This window comes from Mus musculus, chromosome 17 (assembly GCF_000001635.26).
Source record: "Mus musculus strain C57BL/6J chromosome 17, GRCm38.p6 C57BL/6J".
Classification (NCBI taxonomy): Eukaryota; Metazoa; Chordata; class Mammalia; order Rodentia; family Muridae; genus Mus; species Mus musculus.
Window position 1 is genome coordinate 64,704,642 of NC_000083.6, and position 18,687 is coordinate 64,723,328.

At 41.0% G+C, this 18,687-nt stretch overlaps 1 protein-coding gene across 2 annotated transcripts in view; it reads left to right on the forward strand.

The window, feature by feature from the left end:
- Man2a1 (mannosidase 2, alpha 1) overlaps positions 1 to 18,687 on the forward strand; it is a 154,423-nt gene that overhangs the window by 103,954 nt on the left and 31,782 nt on the right. For both annotated transcript variants that reach the window (XM_030249522.1, NM_008549.2), the window contains 4 exons: positions 6,063 to 6,228; positions 7,611 to 7,832; positions 8,921 to 9,043; positions 9,957 to 10,071. In XM_030249522.1, the coding sequence (XP_030105382.1) occupies positions 6,063 to 6,228; positions 7,611 to 7,832; positions 8,921 to 9,043; positions 9,957 to 10,071 (626 nt within the window). The remainder of the gene's footprint in view (positions 1 to 6,062; positions 6,229 to 7,610; positions 7,833 to 8,920; positions 9,044 to 9,956; positions 10,072 to 18,687) is intronic.

Sequence of the window (18,687 nt, forward strand, 5' to 3'; positions counted from 1 at the left end):
GTGATTTCTTGTGTCCCTCATTCTTTGCCACCTACCTTCCTGTTCTGTCTGTCTCCACTTGGATGCTTAGTGTCACTCGCTCGACACAGCTCACTCTAGGGCCAACTGTGCTCAGCCTGCACATTTGGAATCTTGTTTCCTGTGATGTATTGATTACTATGTGGAATTTTCTATCTTCTCAAGTGCCTTACTCATGTGTTTTCTTGAATGTCTCGTAGATATGTTAAAGTTACCAGCTTACACCAAAATTTGGGTCATAGGTACTTGTAGTCGTTTTGCTTTTTTTCTTCTTAATGTTTAGTCACATGGCTTTGTGTTTAGGGACGCCTCCTAATTTGTACTGAGTGTTAGACAATGAGCTGAAACTGGATGCTATCACTGTAACCTGGAGTGTGCTGAATCGAGGCTAAAGGACTTCATCTCTTTTTTAATCTAGCTTTCTAACTCTTGCTGTGTAGGTCCCACTTTAATATTTAAAATCCAACAGAAATCAGTATGTTAATGTTGACATTGAATAAGATTCACTAATTTAGGAGGGGCTCTACGTTATTTTTTTGTTTTCTCTCTTTGTAGTTCTCTCAGTGAAATTTTGTCAACTTTACAGTCTACTCAGTTTGGCATCAAAGGAATTTGTAAGACATTGATTGTTCACCTGCTTACCTTTTAACCATCCTAACTACTCTCCGTCTGTTCATGTTACATATGACATATGTCATATGTAACATATGACAGAAACATGCATATGTTTGCCTGACTTGATATTGGAATCAGTTATCAGTCTGCTTGAGTTTCCCCCTTCTCTTTTATAGATGGTTCTTCCAGGTCAGGGACTCTGTGTTCACACTGATACATTTGTAGCCACTCATACACCATCCATCTCTTTCTCTCCCTCCCTCTTACTTTATTTATAACCTGTGTGGTTACTTCGCATGTGCGCATCTTCTGCACGAGTGCATGGATCTCCCATCATCAACACCAGTGTGCCAGTGACTGCCAAGTTGTCACCACTTCTTTTGTCTAGATTTACACACACATGCTCACACACCCACATGTACATACTTACACAATCACAGACACGTATGCACACACACACACACACACACACACACACACACACACACACACGAGTTGTAGAGGTGCAGTATGTTGGGATGATTGCTCCATCGGGTATGATGACGACCAGGATCTTTGATGGGCAACCGTGACCCGGATGAAAGTGATGGAGAAACGAGTCATAATCAGGCTCACTTTGTGTCAGCTGTTAGCACGGTGGGTTTCTAAGTATTTCCCCATTTAACTCGTAACAGTAATCTTGCCTCTTCATTTTACTATATCTTGGAGAAATGCAATCACCTAACCTCACAGTGGGAATTTGCCCTTTGACTCCCAGATCCTAGGAGTCACAGCACGGGTTTTTAAAGCCTGACATCTCCATAAGACCACCTTTGTTTTTAATATCTTTCCTTTTCTAGTAACATTTTATTCTCCTAGAAAATGAGATAGAGTGTAAAAGGAGTTCACATCTAGAATTTGCCATGTTAATGTATTAATGGATGTATTTCCATACAGAGTTCTGAATATTGAACTCTGTTCTTTAGATTATGTCTCACTAATTAGATTTAGAGAAGATGAATATGTTCTTGTGCTGCCGCTGTTAAGAATCACGGAAAATGAGCTCCTGTCTTTTGCTTGTTCCTAACACTCTCTGGGACCCTGGATGAGTCCGTCATTTCCCTCATTTTCACAGAGGACTTGATTACCTATATTTGTATATTTTGAGGAATAAAAATAATCAAAATAAAAAGCACTGATAAAATTATAAAGCCCCACACTAGTAGGTATTCTTTATAAATGATAAATCTTATGATTGAAAATTTTCTACATTATTTCTTAATCAGCTATCTACTAAACATTTTTCCAAGCCAGGCTATGGTACATAGCAAGTTAAAATTGACAATTTTTTTATAGACCCTTCTTGCATTTGCTAAAATATTCTTAATTTGCATGTACAGAGGACTTTTCTACTTTAATCTTCCTTACACAGTCATAAAAATATGTCATGTTTTAAGCTGTCTCCTCCCTCCTGTTATGGTTTACTGCATGCAAGTGCGGTAAGCACATCTTGCAAGGATTGTCTTGTTCTTCTTTTTTGTTGATAAGTTTTCTTTTACAGCTGTAATATACTTGAAATGTAACTCACTCTTTGTTCACCCCAAGTTTCCCCACAATGAGTCTCCGTGAGCTTGCTTACGGCAACTCTATAGCTGGGTAGGTCTTGGTGGCATGTCTACCTGTCGGAACCCTCCTTAAGAGACAGATGGAGCGCTAAGCTGGCCAGGGCTCCACCCCGTCCTGAGGACTGTCCTATGAAGAAGGAGTACTGCACACAATATTTACTAGGCCCTGATTGTTTGGACCATGGGGAGGACTCAGTGATTGCTGCAGGTGTCCTTCTGACACAATGTCAGTTATCCCACTCAGAGGGTGAAAGAGTGCTGAAGACCTCTGTTCTCAGTGGGCTTTCCAGGACAGACCCCTCTGGGCAGTGACATTCTGGCTCCTCTATTAGTCCCCAGATTGACGTGACCATTTGAGTGGCCTTTCATTATTTTTCTCCTTGCTGAAATCCATTATTCTCCTGTTTTGTAATTTGATTGACAGGTAACAAATGAGTACTTTTTCTTCCTGAGATGAGCTGTTCTGGTAAAGAATTGAAATAATTGCCCATGACACCAAGTCACAAAGCCCTGAGAGGCCAGACATGACTTGGTGACAGATAGTATCTAAGGACCTAGTGCTAATGTGAACAGAATTGGAGAAAAGTTATTAACAAAACAAGGTCCCTATTCAATTAGGAATTACATAAAAGAGAATCAAACCCTTCCCATTTCCAGAGTATCAATAATACTCTTGTTAGTGTAGAGATAAGTATGCAGGTGATGATATGATATGATAATGAAACTTGTTCAAGTTGTTCACCTACAGCAGGACTTAAAGAGCTCATGCTTACTCTACTGCTATGATGTCCGAGCCACTATTGCACAGTCTGCACGCCTCGCCAGGTTATCAGTGTAGTTGGCAGGGTTTGTTCCAGGGTGAGACTGGTGCTGACCGGTCTCTCCTGGTAGCCTGCACAGCTCCTTCCGGTACTGTGAAAGCTATCCCAGAGGGAGGAAGCGCCCATGTCAGTTCTATTTGACTTTTCCATGCTCTCTCTCTGACTGTTATCTGGTGTCTTCAGCAACAGTCTTACAGAAACAGATTTCTGCACAGAATTCTCAGAGATACACTTTTTTTGAAGAACTCATGCTGAGAGTTTGGTGCTACCATTTTGTTGGTTGCTTGACCACCAAAACATGGCAATAGCCATAGAATTTAGTTAATTTTGAGGGTCTACTTATTTAAAAGAAAATATAATTCATGATTATGTGTTCTCTGTATTTCACTTAAAATGTCAAATAGGAGTTTGTATGTATGTCAGATAAATTTGTCCTGTGATGTCCTTGAGCAGCATGCTGTGAATCTCTAATTATGTTAGAGATTACTTTCTTATCCCTGCATTTTACTCATTAATATTCTACATATTTAGTTTCTTTAATAGATTCTTGGCACAATAATTACATAATCATTCAATACAGTAGAAACATATTCTGATCAAATACTAATTATCTACTTAAGTGAAACAAAAAAAAAAAACTTTGTTCACAGCTCTACTGTACAATGTGATTTCATACGGTACAAAACCAAATATATGCTTAAAACTGTAATTAAGTGTGAGTCATTTTTCAAGTTTTCTATAAAAGGACTATGCTTGCTGTTATCTCTGTGTACTCCCAGTTCTGCTCCAGGCCTGTACACTTCTTCACAGTCTAGCTTTGGATGGATGCCTCTGAAACTGTACATGTTAGTAGTAAAGTGTTCATTTACGGTGCTCTGGAGTATGTGACCATCAGCTCTCCCCGCCCGGCTCCTTAGACTCTAATGTAGTCCCTCTGATGACACAAAATCCTGGCACTGTGATTGCCCTTCTGTGTTTATGATCAGAGAAGAGCCAGGACAAAACAAAAGCTCAAGGGTGGCCTCCCTCGAGAGGGTGTAAATTAGTTGTAAAGTTTGTCTGTGATACACCTCTCTCCAGGCGCGACACTGACAGCCCTTGAAAATTGCTTCAGAGGCCAAGTTGGGGCTTTAATGAGTGCTAGCATGTTTGGTGTTGTTTGTCAATATGTTTGTGGCTGGTAGCTTCTTTCATCTGCTCTTGTCCATGTGCATAGAGTTCCAATGAGTCAGTGAATGCAGGCTTGCAAGTGAGGTCCTTGTGTCCCGGTGCATAGGCCTGGAAGACCTACAGGGCTGGAGGCATTCTTAGAATTGATTATATCACCTGCCGTATTTTAAAATAGTATTTAAGACATAAATGTGTCATCTGCTAAGCAATTGATATGTGAAATGGTTTATAGACTTGGTGCTTTATCATCTTGATTTCATTTTTTTCCCCTGTGTCCTTTGTTTTGCTCTGTTAGGGACTTTATTCCTTAATGAGCAGCTTGTAATGTGTATGAAAATGAAGGTGTTTAGGAAACGCATGTACGGCGACTTTCAGATGTGGCTCAACAAATAGAAGCTATCCCAGAACACCTCTGGAGCTCACGTGAATGAGGAGATGGTCACAATCTGACTAATCTGTTGATGTTTCTGCACTTAACATATTTTTAGGAAAATAAAACATTTTAGATCATAAAAAAACATTCACTGGTGGGTGAATCAGTGAACAGCAGGAACCTCCATCCTTTTGGAAACTCTTCTTTATTTGGAGATAATACAATGTAAATGAACTGTAATGCAAGATTGTGAGTCATGTAGATTTACCAGTCCTGTCAGGCTGCTATGCAGCATTTCTGCTACACTGCAGGACAGCATTAGGAGAGTTAGGATGGTAAGGAGAGAAAGGATGCTAGTGCCTCGTGGAGGATTTAAATGCCAGAGATTGAGAGAAGAGCCACAGGAAAAGGAGGACGAATGGCATCAGATACCTGCTACAAACAGTTATGTCAGAAACCACCCTGTACAATTGAAATATAGGACGCTAGCTACAGTGTGCTTGTGCTGGGTGTCAAAGATTCTGACAAGATTGCAGTTCAAGCTTTGTTTATACTAAGAATTGTATGTTCTTGCAGATATTGACAGAAACTACCATTATAGTTTGAATTTTCCTTTGTTTGGCTGAGTCCCCACCAAAACTTTTTTTTTCTGAGTAGTATACTTAACATAAAAATTTGGCCCTTCTTATAAGTAGATTTACTTTGAATAGACTTGTTTTTATCCCAGAACTAAGTTTCTTGAGCATAGCAACCTGGGCCCTCTCAATATAAAACGTGTGTGTACTGTGAGATTTGCATATATAATCATGCAAGTTACTATGTTTTACCCATCTAAAATGAGTGTCATATTTTTATTGGAAGTTAATTATGCCTAAATTGCAAAGACAAATTATGTTGTCATTTTGATTTGTTTTGTTTTGTTTTGTTTTGTTTTGCTTTTTTAGTTAACACAAGGCACCAGGAAGCAGGGTGTTAGAGTACTGACTGGTTCTTTAGGTGACTAACGCAATCCTTAGATGGCATTTGGAGCACATGGAACATGTTTACTATGCATATAAAGCAAAGCATCAGTAGTCTCGTCTTAGAACATGCTTCTCTCTGCATGTATGGTGTAGTGTGTAGTCTGTTTCTTTGAGGGTTCTCTCAGGATGGCCCTTTTCATTCTTCCCAGAGAATTTATTTGGGGGAGGGGGGTGGTGTTGCTTGGTTGGTTGAAATTTGTTTTTTAAGGCAGAGTTTCTCACTGTAACCCTGGCTGTCCTGGAATTTCCTCTGTAGATCGGGCTGGCCTCAAACTCAGAGAGCCATCTGCCTCTACCCCCTAAGCACTGTGATTGAAGGTGTGTGCTACCCTGCTTGGCTTCCTCGTGTATTTTCTATGGCTGGAAACTGAAGCCTTAGGAAGTGTCAGAGAAACAATAGTATTTTGAGATTGCAGTATTGACACAGCTGCCTCTGCAGGTACCTTGTGGTCTACAATCCCTTTGAACAAGAACGGCATTCAGTGGTGTCCATCCGGGTAAACTCCGCCACAGTGAAAGTGCTGTCTGATTCGGGAAAACCGGTGGAGGTTCAAGTCAGTGCAGTTTGGAACGACATGAGGACAATTTCACAAGCAGCCTATGAGGTACGTGATGGCCACAGGCTTCTGTAACACACTGTACAATGGATGGGAGAACAAAGAAAGCAGGATCCATAACTTTTACCTGCAAATAACCCACAACACAGCCATTGAACTATCACGGGAGTGAAGTCTAATACCAGAGGATGTAACTGGGTGGCTAAGTGATACGAGGAAAAATAGTAATATTTTTAAAAGGTAATATTTTACTAGTGGGGTATGTGTATCCTTTTAGGTATGCATATTTTAACTGGATTCTAAAATAATAAACTAATAAATTTTAGAATTTTCATGTTTAACTCAATGATAATTACACACATAGAACTGAGATAAATGGCACTGTTCTTAATAATAATGTTAGTTAGTTGACATTTTTTAATAATGATAGTGACTTAATACATCCTAGGAGAGAGACTTTAACTAAGATCATTAAAATAGCTTTCTTTGGAGATTTAATTATCGAACACTGGACTGAATCAATAGAGAATCTCTCCCTCTCTCTCTCTCCCTCTCCGTTTCTCTCTCTTTCTCTGTGTTGTGTCTCTGTTTTTCTGTGTATGGTCTCTTTGTGTATGTGCATGTGTGTGCGCATGTGTGTGTGTGTGTGTGTGTGTGTGTGTGTGTGTGTGTTAGATAAGCAGTTTTTAAACAAACCCCATATCACTAGAGATGTTAAGCATTTGGAGTCCTGAGGTTATTTAAAGAGTTATTGAAACACAGTAATAAACTAGCAACTTAAGAGGGATTTATGTCTGCTGTTTAAAAATTACTGCTGATGCATCTCAGATAATCATTGTCCTGCAAATATAAATGGGAAGTAAAGTCCAAACTCAGGTCAGATTTTACAGGCAGCAGCCTATCTCGAAAGTGAAGCAGCTCTTGGAAGACAGGAGCCAGATCACACTGTGCCTCCTTCAGGCCTTGCTCAGTGTCTGCTAACTCCAAGATAGCACTGATGGCTGGTACTGACTAAACTCATTTGTGTCTTAGCTATACGGCTGTGTTTATCCTTTTAACATACTGAAGTATAATTTTACAAAAGGATTTCTGAAAATTAGGAAGAAAACCATGATTTACCTTAAGCCCTACCCTGCCTGGGATGTTTCTCCCTCCCAATATCTGTTGAGAGCACTGTAGGACATTTGCAGGATGGTCATAGAGTTTCGTAGGAAGAATGCAAACATGAACGCCTTTGAAGCCTTCCAACCTGGGGTGATTAGATTCCTGGCTGGACTGAGGTGTGAACAACCTCACTATGTTACTGAAGCATTTGTAGAGTAACAGTTTGTCCCCTTTCTAAGAACCTGGTTGATGTTCTTACCACAAATATAAATGTTTTACCTTCGGTAGATAACTTTTCTATATAATCCCTTTTTCTGTCTTGAAAGGTTTCTTTTCTAGCTCATATACCACCACTGGGACTGAAAGTGTTTAAGATCTTAGAGTCACAAAGTTCAAGCTCACACTTGGCTGATTATGTCCTATATAATAATGATGGACTAGCAGAAAATGGAATATTCCACGTGAAGAACATGGTGGATGCTGGAGATGCCATAACAATAGAGAATCCCTTCCTGGCGATTTGGTTTGACCGATCTGGGCTGATGGAGGTATGTTCTGATTCGTTGTGACAGCCATAAATCTCACTGCGTTTACTCTGTGTCCATGACAGTGCAGAGGGGGAAGGCCCTCTTAGGTAGGGAGGCAGCAGAGCTCTGGGAGACAGGGCTGATCTGCTCCTGCCTACTTCTGTGGTCACCTGCTGTCGCAGCATGGCGCCCAGCTAAGTGTGGTGGATGAAAGTGTTTACCGAAGCTGTGGAAGCAGTTCAGCAGAATAAAAGACCTGTCGGCTATCATGCAAAGTGAGGTGGTTTTTTTACATTTTAATTCCGATTTTTAGTTCACTTTTACTGTGTTTTAAAAACAAATTGACCCATGCCTATTGGCAATTACACTATGTCTCCTTCTGCAGAAGATTTGAGCAGAGGTCTAAGTTCTTTATTCCTTGCTAAAGTATAGGGCAGTGCTTTGTTCCAACTTCAAGGCTTTAAAATCTGAGGTCAACTATGAAATGTTGATGCTAACCAAATATTTCTCACCTGACGGGCTTACTTCAGCATTTTTAGTCTCACTCCGCATTTTCTTTTCTGAGATAGGATGAGACTATGTAGCCCAGGCTTGCCTTGAACTCATTATTAAGCCTAGGCTACCCTTAAACTTAGCCCTTCCACTGTAGCCTTTCAATTTACATGAGCATTTAAACTTTTTTATGTGAATGCATGTTTTCTTTTCATGCATATATGCACCTGGATGCCTGGTGTCTTTGGCAGAGAAAAAGGCCTCTGGTTCCCAAGAACTGGGGTTGTCAGTGGTAGTGAGCTGCCAAATGGGCACTTGGAGCACCCAGGTCCTCTGCAAGAGCAGCAACTGGGATTAACTCCAGGGCCATCTCTTTAGCCCTCCTCGAGCATTTTTAACCAACCCAGGTAGATTTTATTGTCCTTTTACTGTTTTCTTCTGTTTTCTTTTTCTTTTTCTTTTTCTTTTTTTTTTTTTTTTTTTTTTTGTCTATTCACAGTCCCGTGTTCAGTTTTGTCTTACTGCCTCTCTACATATCTTGGCTTTCATTCTCAACTCCATCTGGCGGCACTTTGGTAATAAGTTGCTGTTTGTTTATCTTATTCTGTGATCCTCAGAAAGTGAGAAGGAAAGAAGACAGTAGACAGCATGAACTGAAGGTCCAGTTCCTGTGGTACGGAACCACCAACAAAAGGGACAAGAGCGGTGCCTACCTCTTCCTGCCTGACGGGCAGGGCCAGGTGAGTGCTGCCACAGAGACCCATACTATGCATGTGTACTGGAACTGCCAGAGACACAGGTGCTGTGGCATGCACAGTGGTGAGACTGTCTCCCTAGTTTATCCTTGGACAGAGATCAGCTCTGGACTGTTTAATTGTATTTATCCATATTAAAGGTTGGCAGTTTGTACTGGAAAGTTAGATGTGTCAGAGCATAGGAAGATGCAAAGGATGTGTGTTTTCCATGAAGAAAGTGAGTCTTCTCAACGTGGCTCACGGGGATGTACAGCACTGTATGTAGCGACCCGACATATTTAGCCTTGTTGGGAAACCTGTCCACTGGATTGCCTCTCTCTATTCTTTAGGGATTTAATAAACAGTTGTTCCTATTCTTGACTATCAAAGCAATACACACAGTCTGGCACATTTTGAAAATGTAGCGAATGTGAGGAAACAGATTTACAGTAGTCTACAGTCCGTGAACACCTCTGCCCACATCCGGACACAATTTTCTCTTCTTTGAGCATCTCCACATTTGAGCATACCCCCATTTTGAGTTTTGTCTTACTACCTTTGCAAGTGCTGGCTTGGGAGATATCACTACTTAGGATAATTCTATTTCCAATAAATAACTATATGGACAATAGAAGAATATAGATTAGAAATGTTTGTGAGGAGAATATTTGTAAACTATCTAAGGCCAATCAAATTGTAAGCATTCGCAAATACAGGCTCTATAATTTTATGTAAGAAAAAAATCTTGCCTTATATCCATTGTTTATATCCTGTGTATTCTGATAAGTTATTACATTTTCATGTCAGGTTATGAATATTGAACTGTATGAATTTGTCATTTTGTACAATATTCCTAAATTCTTCTTGGGAAAGTTGAGAAACCAATTTGTTTTTGCTGAAACTGTCCTTTCCTCTTCAGCCATATGTTTCCCTAAGACCGCCCTTTGTCAGAGTGACACGTGGAAGGATCTACTCAGATGTGACCTGTTTCCTCGAACACGTTACTCACAAAGTCCGCCTGTACAACATTCAGGGTAAGAGAACAGCGTAGCCATCAGACACACAGGCTTGCTGGTGAAGTCACACTTTTCTTCTGTCTTTCTTCCTGAACTATGAGTTGTTTAGAGAGAGTGTAATCTTTTGAAATTGACTCTGTACCTGCAGCCTGACTTCCGATGTCGTGTTTGCCTTTAGATGGTGGGAATGGTGAAGCCTTCTCATCTGCTAAGTTGACATTCATCTTTCTGCATCTCCTCCTTCCTCATTAGCAGCTGACTTAGTCATGAGATTATCAGCCAGAAGCCTTATGTTGAAGACCTGGAAGCAATCTAGTATTTAGGTGTAGGTTTATAAAATAGAATGTTAGCATAGTTACTAAGAAACCCGTGACTGTGGTAGCTTCAACCATCTCAGAAAAGTCTTTATAGATTCCCCACTTGCATGTCCTGATGTTCCTAGGCTGAAACAAACCGGGGAGGAGAACATTGCACCCTTGTCTTTTCATGCGGGTAGGAATACAGACGTTCTCCAGCTGACCCCGACTGCTGACGAGCGTGGATTGTTTTTAGGTCATAGGGGAAAGGCATGCTCACAGAATTTCTTATCTACCCATTGTTCAATTTCTCAATTTCACAGTCTAAACTTAATCTTGCTTTTATTGAATGATGTTGACTCATGTTTTGCTAGTTTTGCCTTTTTTCTCTGTTACGAGTCATGGTCAGTTTTTTTCTCCCCAGAGCTCTTGGGAGTAATCAAGCCACTTCCTAATCAATCCATGGAAGTCCCCTAGAGATGGAAAACTAACACTAGGCATGATTTTGGGCTCAACTGTGACTTCAATGTGACAGAATGACCTCTCACCACAGGAAAGCCTATAATTATGAAATAGTTTCCCTCCCCCCCCCCGTACCCCCCCCCCCGTGCCCCACCCCCACACACACATTTTGAGTTTCCCAAAACCTCCATAAGTAAGAACCATGGGGTGGGGGTGGGGTCACTTTGGTCATTTTTAGTAATTCACTCCTGGAAGCTTTGACATCACATTTTCAACTACTGCCAGCTACTTCCTATTATAGGTGAGAAATAATATCATGCATAAAAGTGTTTGTGTGGCTTTTGCTTTATAACTTATACACTTAGATACTTAGACACTTATAACTATAACCCAAGTTACTTGAGAGACTGAGTCAGGGGGATTGCAACTTTAAACCAAGGCCTGGTCTCAAAGAAAGAAAAGTAACCTAGGGGTGGGCTGAGTAGTAGAATGGTGACTAGCACGTGTCAGATCCTAGGTTCAGTCCTCAGGCTTGCCTTCTCTGAGAAAATACAGATTATTAGCATGTCAACTGTATAAAGGAAAGGTTTCATGATGAAATCCCCATCCTCGTATAATGTACCTTAATCAGATTCATCCCCTCTAGGTCTCCGTGTCCCCTCTTTTCCTTCCACAAGACCTATGTGCCATTCCCCCTTACTTGTATTAGTAGACAAGGCATTTCAAAATAGTTACTGGAACGTTGCCTCTGAAAAGTCTAACCTCATTGAAACACATTTCCTTAGTTGCTTTGGTCTTATTTAGCCCTTCACATCTACACCACAGATCTCCTGAGCTCCCCTGGGTTCTCCAGGGCCTGTGAAGTCCTGTTCCAGGATGGCCTGAGTAACTACTTCTCTGAGTAACCTGAGTAGATACTTCTCTCCTGCTGCTGGTGGCTGTGGCTTTGCCTGCTGTCATAGACCAGCAGCTGATTTGGAAAGTAATCCGCTCTGACGTGCCTGCTTCCTTCTGCCAAGAAACTGTGCTGTCACAACTAAGTGGTTGCCATTTTTCCCGTACCTTTCCTGTATCCTTCTCCTGGCTGCCGCTCTGTCCAGCCTGACTAGCAGCTTGGCAGGAGGAGCTGGGGGGCCTCTGAGGTTCAACTGGCAGCTGCTGGCTCTCTGTCCATTTCCATTTGCTGGCTCAAGTTCTCTCTGTTCTCAGCTGTATTCTGTCCTTTTATTTCTTAGTATTTCCTTCCTGGATTGTGCTCTCTCTCCTCCTTGTTTTGGTTCAGGCGTACAGCTTTTGGCAATGCCGCCAAAGGGCAGGTTCCTCTCATTAACAGACTGACAGCCTTGCACGTCAGCAGCCGCTGGGGTCTGGTTCTTGACCTAGGCGCACCTTTTCTTAGCATTCATAATCTATTCACTGCAGTTGCTACATAAGTGTTTCCAAATCTAGGAGTATAATTTCTTACCAGTGTTTGAAATCTCTGGAAGTCTGGCCTCTAGGGAATGGAGGTACTCTTAAACTTTAGTTAGTTTTCTGAATAGGGCACAAACAATATTGACATAGTTTTTTGCTGTTTTTTTTTTTTTTTTTTTTTTTTTTTTTAATGCAAACTCTGTATTGCGTCTGGACTTCTCAGTGGGTAGAATAAACTTGGGAAGACACATTTTTGTGCCAGTATTAAATTGTAGAAGCTCAAGATGACAGGTGGGGTAACGTGAAGTTAGCTGGGAGTGCTCTTCTGGATGAACTTTCTCCTGGTTGTCTGGGTTAACCCCAAAATCAGCGTGGAGACCTGAAGAGACAGATAAGCTTTGTGCTCTTTCTAGCCCTGAGCATTGCCGCTTGTTTGTTTTATCCTAACATGGAAGGGGCTGCGTAGGAGCTGAGACACCTGAATCATCAGAAAGGCTTTTTTCTAAACCATATCACCTCCCACATCTCAGGTTGACCTCCTTCCAATAAGCATGCCTCTCAGAAGAGACCTAGCCTTTCTTTTCCCCTTGGTCTCTGTGACCCGCTCCCGTCTGACTTGCTCTTCCATTGTCTTCAAGGACTCTTTCTTCATGTGGATTTTTGATCCACTGAGGGTCTCATGAAGTCACTCAAAGCTTGAGGTAGGAGTGTGGAGTCTTCAAATGGATGATATTTGGGGTTTAAAATATGATGAAGTTTCTAGATTTTTAGAAACATCCAAGAGTTCTTGACTATGCCACAGGCTGGCTTACCGAATAAACAGGGATTTAGATGGCTACATGCTCAGTTTCTGATGGAGCATGAGACCTACAGGCAGTGTGTATGTTTCTGTGCATTGACACTTATAGCTAATATTTCTTAAAATAACAAAATACTGGGGGACTTTTGGGATAGCATTGGAAATGTAATTGAGGAAAATATGTAATAAAAAATATATTAAAAAAAATAAATAACAAAATACACCTCAAATTTAAACTTCTGAGCTGTTTCTATGTCCAGGCTAATTCCCTGCCCTCTCCAGCGTGTCCAGTGTTTACTGGATGAGTGTTAATGAATGAAGCCTGTTTGCTATTGGTATCAAGTTTCTTTTTCATTTAGATTTGTATCGACATTTTATTTTTTAATATTTATTTTAAGTTTTCTGTGCACACATATACACATGGGTACTGGTGTTTGCAGAGGCCAGAAGAAGGCGTTGGCTCCCTGGGACCTGGTGTCACAGGATAGGAACAACACTCGGGTCCTTGCAAGAGCAGTACATTCTCTTCACCATTGAACAGTACCCCTAGCCCCTTTATTAAGATTTTAAGTTAGCATACAAAGTAATGGCTTTCCTTATGACATTTCATACAAGAACCAAATTTATGAGACAGGAAGTAATGGGATTATTAATATTGTTTCCTTATTTACATGTCACTATATTATGTTGCTATCTGTTAGTTTTACAACATTTTTATTATTGTTTTGCAACATTGACAAGTAAAAAGTGAGTTAATATTACAGGTTGTCTCTTAATTGATAGTCTGTGTTCAATATTCAGTTTAATGAACTAGTCTTTCTCACTATGCAGAGCTGACCAAGTATCCTCAGTCCTTGGTGTGTCTCCCACCTGCATTTTGCCTAATGTAACTTCTGTCAAGAATGTAAATCAGGCACTTCCCAGATTTCACAGGCCAATTGGTCATTACTGATTGATTGTGAGACCAGCTGGGTGTCGAATGTTGGTCCAGCCACCTGCTGTACTGAATTCTGGTTTCTCTGTTTACACCTGCCACAGAGTTGCAAACTAGTTCAGTTGAAGGCTCACTGTTTCTCAAAGTCACTTAGCTATTCACAAACACCATGTTTAAGGGCTTGAGAAATGGCTCACCAAATAAGAGTAGTGGCTGTTCTTGCAAAGGACCCAAGTTCAATGACCAACACTCACGTGGTGGCTCCTAAGCATTCCTAACTCCAGTTGGAAGGAATCTCTTGTCACCCCCTCAGGCACTGCATGCCTGTGGCAGACAGACAGACAGACAGCCCCCCCCACCCACCCCCCACACAAACTAAAAATCTAAATTTTAAGAAAAGCAAATGTTTGTCTTTTTGTTGTCTCTCACACGTCACATTCAGAAGGGTTCTGGAAGAAATCTCAAAGGAAATCATTTGCTCACGAACTTAAAAAAAAATCAAGATCATAGTTGCTTCAGCAATGTCTGGAGAAATTCTTTGATTTTTTTTTTTTTTTTTTTTTTTTGGTCAGGTTGACTAAGAAATCCATTTATAACCCACGCAATTTAATCTGATACCCTGGGAACCATTTGGAATCATCTTCTAAAAGATTAGTTTGTACGAAAATGACATTTTCTCTGCTGATAAACCATGGACAAGGGAATAGGAATTAATTTTTCTTTTCATTAGGTTGGTGTTTGAAGCATCCTCGTGTTCTCCATCTGTAGGAAATAACATGAGATGAGCATGTGTCGTGCTTTAGACTGAGTATCTACAGAAGGAGCGCCGTACGCTCAGCCAGCCGCACCGCCAGCTAAAGGGCCACTTCTTCTTCATGCTTGTATTTATTAGACTTTTTTAATGCCCAACTCTCTGACATCAACCACACTTTGAAAAATTAGGTTGCCATGGGTTACCAGCACATCATGTATGTTTTCACGGGCAAAAGGTTTAGGTCCCAAATCCATTAAATGTCCTCCATCCAGCTCCCCGCTGCCTGGAGGCTTTTTTTTTTGGGGGGGGGGGGGACAGGTGCTTGTGAATGAGTGAGAATGTGTGTGGGAGCCATGTTTCAGCCTTAGGAGAAATATCTAACGTGCAGTATTTGTATTATCTTTCAACAACATATTATAACAGTACTTACTAAAAGAAAGCAAACGGCCTGGGGCAAACATGTAATGAACTGCTGACCAAACACAGGAGGAAAGACTCCTAAGACCCTGAAGACTGAGGAGTATCCCTGGATGGCTGTAGCCAGCAAGCAGAGTTCTCGGGTTCTCTCTGTGCAGCTCTGAGGATGTTATATAAAGCCCAGGGGGCTCATCATGACGCTTGCCTTTTAGAGGCTCAGATGTCCTTCCCCTGGCAAAACGTGGGAGGTGGTCCCCTGGTAAAACGAAGATGAGGGAGCCTAGTCTTAGTGTAAATCCTTTCTGTGGCCTCTCTGAAAGCTACATAACCTTTTGGATTTATCCTTTAAGTTCCTGGTAACTCTGTTTCTTAATCAGTAGAAAGAGCAGAGGGCCAACTATAAATAACCATCAGAGTCTTCATAAAACTTAGAAGTATATGAGATCTCTGTGCTTGTCTGCTTATTCTAAAGTTGTCTGCTAAGGATGCCTGAGTCGGGGACCTCCAGCCCTGGGGTCCACCCCTTTGTAACCAAGATCGCAGAGCTTCACCGAAGAAGTTGTTTTATTATATTTCTATAAAAAGATTCATGAGAATGTTGAAATGGCCTACAATCAATCTCCTGTTTTCCCCCAGAGCTATATTCTATATTTAGTATAAGAGTAAGAATCATTAAGTTACAGCTAAGCGGACCTAGGTAATTAAAACATTTTTGGAATATAATGTGTAATTGCCTGCTAAGGACTTTTTCTTTTTAATTGGAACTTTTAAAAATTGAAATAAGTCACTATGTGTGGAACTTGATCATTCCCTTCAGGCATGCAAGAGAAGTTATTTTAAGGGCCCATAAGTACATTCTGGTTACGCCAATTCAGACTCAGGCTGTAGGCTTGGTTGTAGCTGCTGCATCAGACACTGCTCCCTAACAGAGAAAGGACAATGACATCCCTGGTGAGTGTGTGCTTTGCTGAACTCTGATACTTGGTCCCAGGATCGGAAGCACATAGAAGTGTGCATGAGCAATCCTAGCTCTGACTTTGCAATGGGGACAGTTGCACATTCCACATCAGGGGCTTTAGTGGGGATAATTAAGCTACAGGACAGGAAGCCAGGTGACTTGTTAAGTGCCTTATTTGTTTAAGAGACGGAGTAGGCCAGATAAATTATGTAATTTTCATTTAGAATATAAAAATGGCCAAAGAACGGTCACTGGAGCTAAGAGAGGAGGAAGGTTTGATGTAGGGAGGTTTAGGGTGCTAGGTCTTGGCAAACATCGAAATGGGTAGAAAGAAAGGAAAAGAAAAGGGACGTTGGTTAGATCAAACCTTGTTTCCTAGATAAAGGGCTGTGTGTCTCCTATGTGTTTTCTAAATTGACATGTATTTTTATTTGTATGTTTAAATAATGGCAAAGTACGTCACTGTGGTTAACAGTGACAAGGAAGGCAATTCATTGCACAGTCATGAATTTTTAAGCGGTTGTACAAACTGTTCCCTGGCAGTCCTCACTTCCTTATCTTCATTTTCTTCCTCTTGTCGTATTTATATTCTGTGTCCCCAGAAGATATGTCCTAATACTGCATTTTGGTGTTCAAGAGTCTTATTTGCTGGGTGACTTTTCGTGACGTCTCTGAGACTGTAATCCTATCTGTTGAGCATATCTGTGTGCACATATGTTTAAACTTTAAGAACTCATTCTCTGGCTCTAAGTGTTAATGTCTTTCTGCATTGAGTTATTAAGACAATGTAAATAATATATTACTGTCTTGAGAATTTGTTTTAGAAAATTTAACGGAAATGTTTCTCTCAGTGAACTATACCCTTTTGTTTTCATAAGTACCAAATGCAAAGGTACATTACTCATATGGGTTAGAAGCTGGTAATGGAAAAAAGATTATAGGGCTATCATTTAATATAGGCTCCTTCTGAGTTAGGCACTGTATGTCACAAAATGACCATCAAGCTTTTTTTTTTTTTTTTTTTTGGTTAATTATTTTAACGATCACATTACCCGATTGGGCATCCCTTCAATTTTGTTAAAGGCAAACAGTTGAAAACTATATTTGACAGAAGTATTTGATGGTCGTTTACAAATCGAATCAGACACCGATATCTCAAATTATATTTGCTTAGCACCTGTGTAAGTGGGAATGGGTGAGAAGTGTGCTTCCATCCCACACTACCTACTCTCCTTCTCCCCTCCTCCCTTCTCCCTCCTCCCTCCCCCTCTCTTCTTTGTGCCTCCTTCTAATTGTGTTGGGAGAAGAACTATACAGAGTGGTAGAAAGGTTTATAGATGGTTTATAGATGTGTGGTTCCATGGCAGGATTGTTTTGGACAGATGAACATAGAATGATTTATGAACTCCCTGCTTCTTTGGAGGGAGCATGTCTGAGAACTGAACGGAAGTGGGTTGAGAGTAAGCCTCAGGACCCAGTGGGCTCAGCTCTCTGCTCTTCTGTCTTTAGCCAGGACAAGTCTTGGGCATGGGGAAAGTGCCAAGGAGACTAGGAGACAAGCTCCTGTATTGTCTTCCCAGGCCAGGGCTCTGTCTCTTGCCTGTCTTGTGCTGCTGCTGATTTGAAGACTGCAGCTGTTTGATGTGTTATGTTCCTTCCCAAACCTGTTGATTCATGAACTCGTTGTTTTCTTTTGGAAAAGCAGCTTCTGGGGGGTGAGGGGTGGGGGTGGTCCTCTTTTAAACCTTCTTCAAATTCATCATTCTTTATTGCTCCCATCTTAACCAACATTTTGCACTTTACCCCCTTACGAAGTACGTGCTTCTGCACTTCTGTTGCCCTGGTGGCCTGGTTTTTCCCTGGGCCATTCCTCCTAGGCTCTCATGCCTGCAGTTACTGGGATGCATCTGGGTCAGGGTTTGTGCCTGGGAAAGAACTGCAGACCGCCTGAACCCCACATCCTATCCTCTCCTCCTGTCCAACCTGCTGGCCCTTCCTTCCTTCCTGATAGCCTCTTCCTGCTCCCCATTAACATGTGCTCTGGTACCCCCTCTCTGTGTGTTCTGCTCCCCTGTAAAGTCTTTTCTTCTTTATTTCATAGTCCCTTCTAGAATCTTAACCTGTCACTCTTCTAGAAACCACATAAAGAGAAAATGTGACATTTCTCTTTCTGGCTTATTTCATTTACCACAATGACTACAGGTTCACCCATTTTCATGTAAATTCTATGAATTTTTTCCTCTTTCTTAATTTTTGAAATAAATTAATAAAATTCCATTGTCAATCGATCACATTTTCTTTCTCCATTCATCCACTGATGAGTGTCTAGCCTGGTTCCATTTCTTATCCATTGTACCTAGTGCAACACTATGTATAGACACACGTCTCTCTCTCATAGCAAGTTTGGTTGTTTTGTAGATAGATAGATAGATAGATAGATAGATAGATAGATAGATAGTTTTGGTGATTTAAGTTCAAAATATTCTGAAATTTTTTCAGGGAACTATTTTAAGTCCAAAGACTTATCTTCCCAACAGCTGCTGTAGCCATGCTTCTTCTGTATGTAATTGCTCAGTCCTTTTCAGTGCAGACAGAGATGAA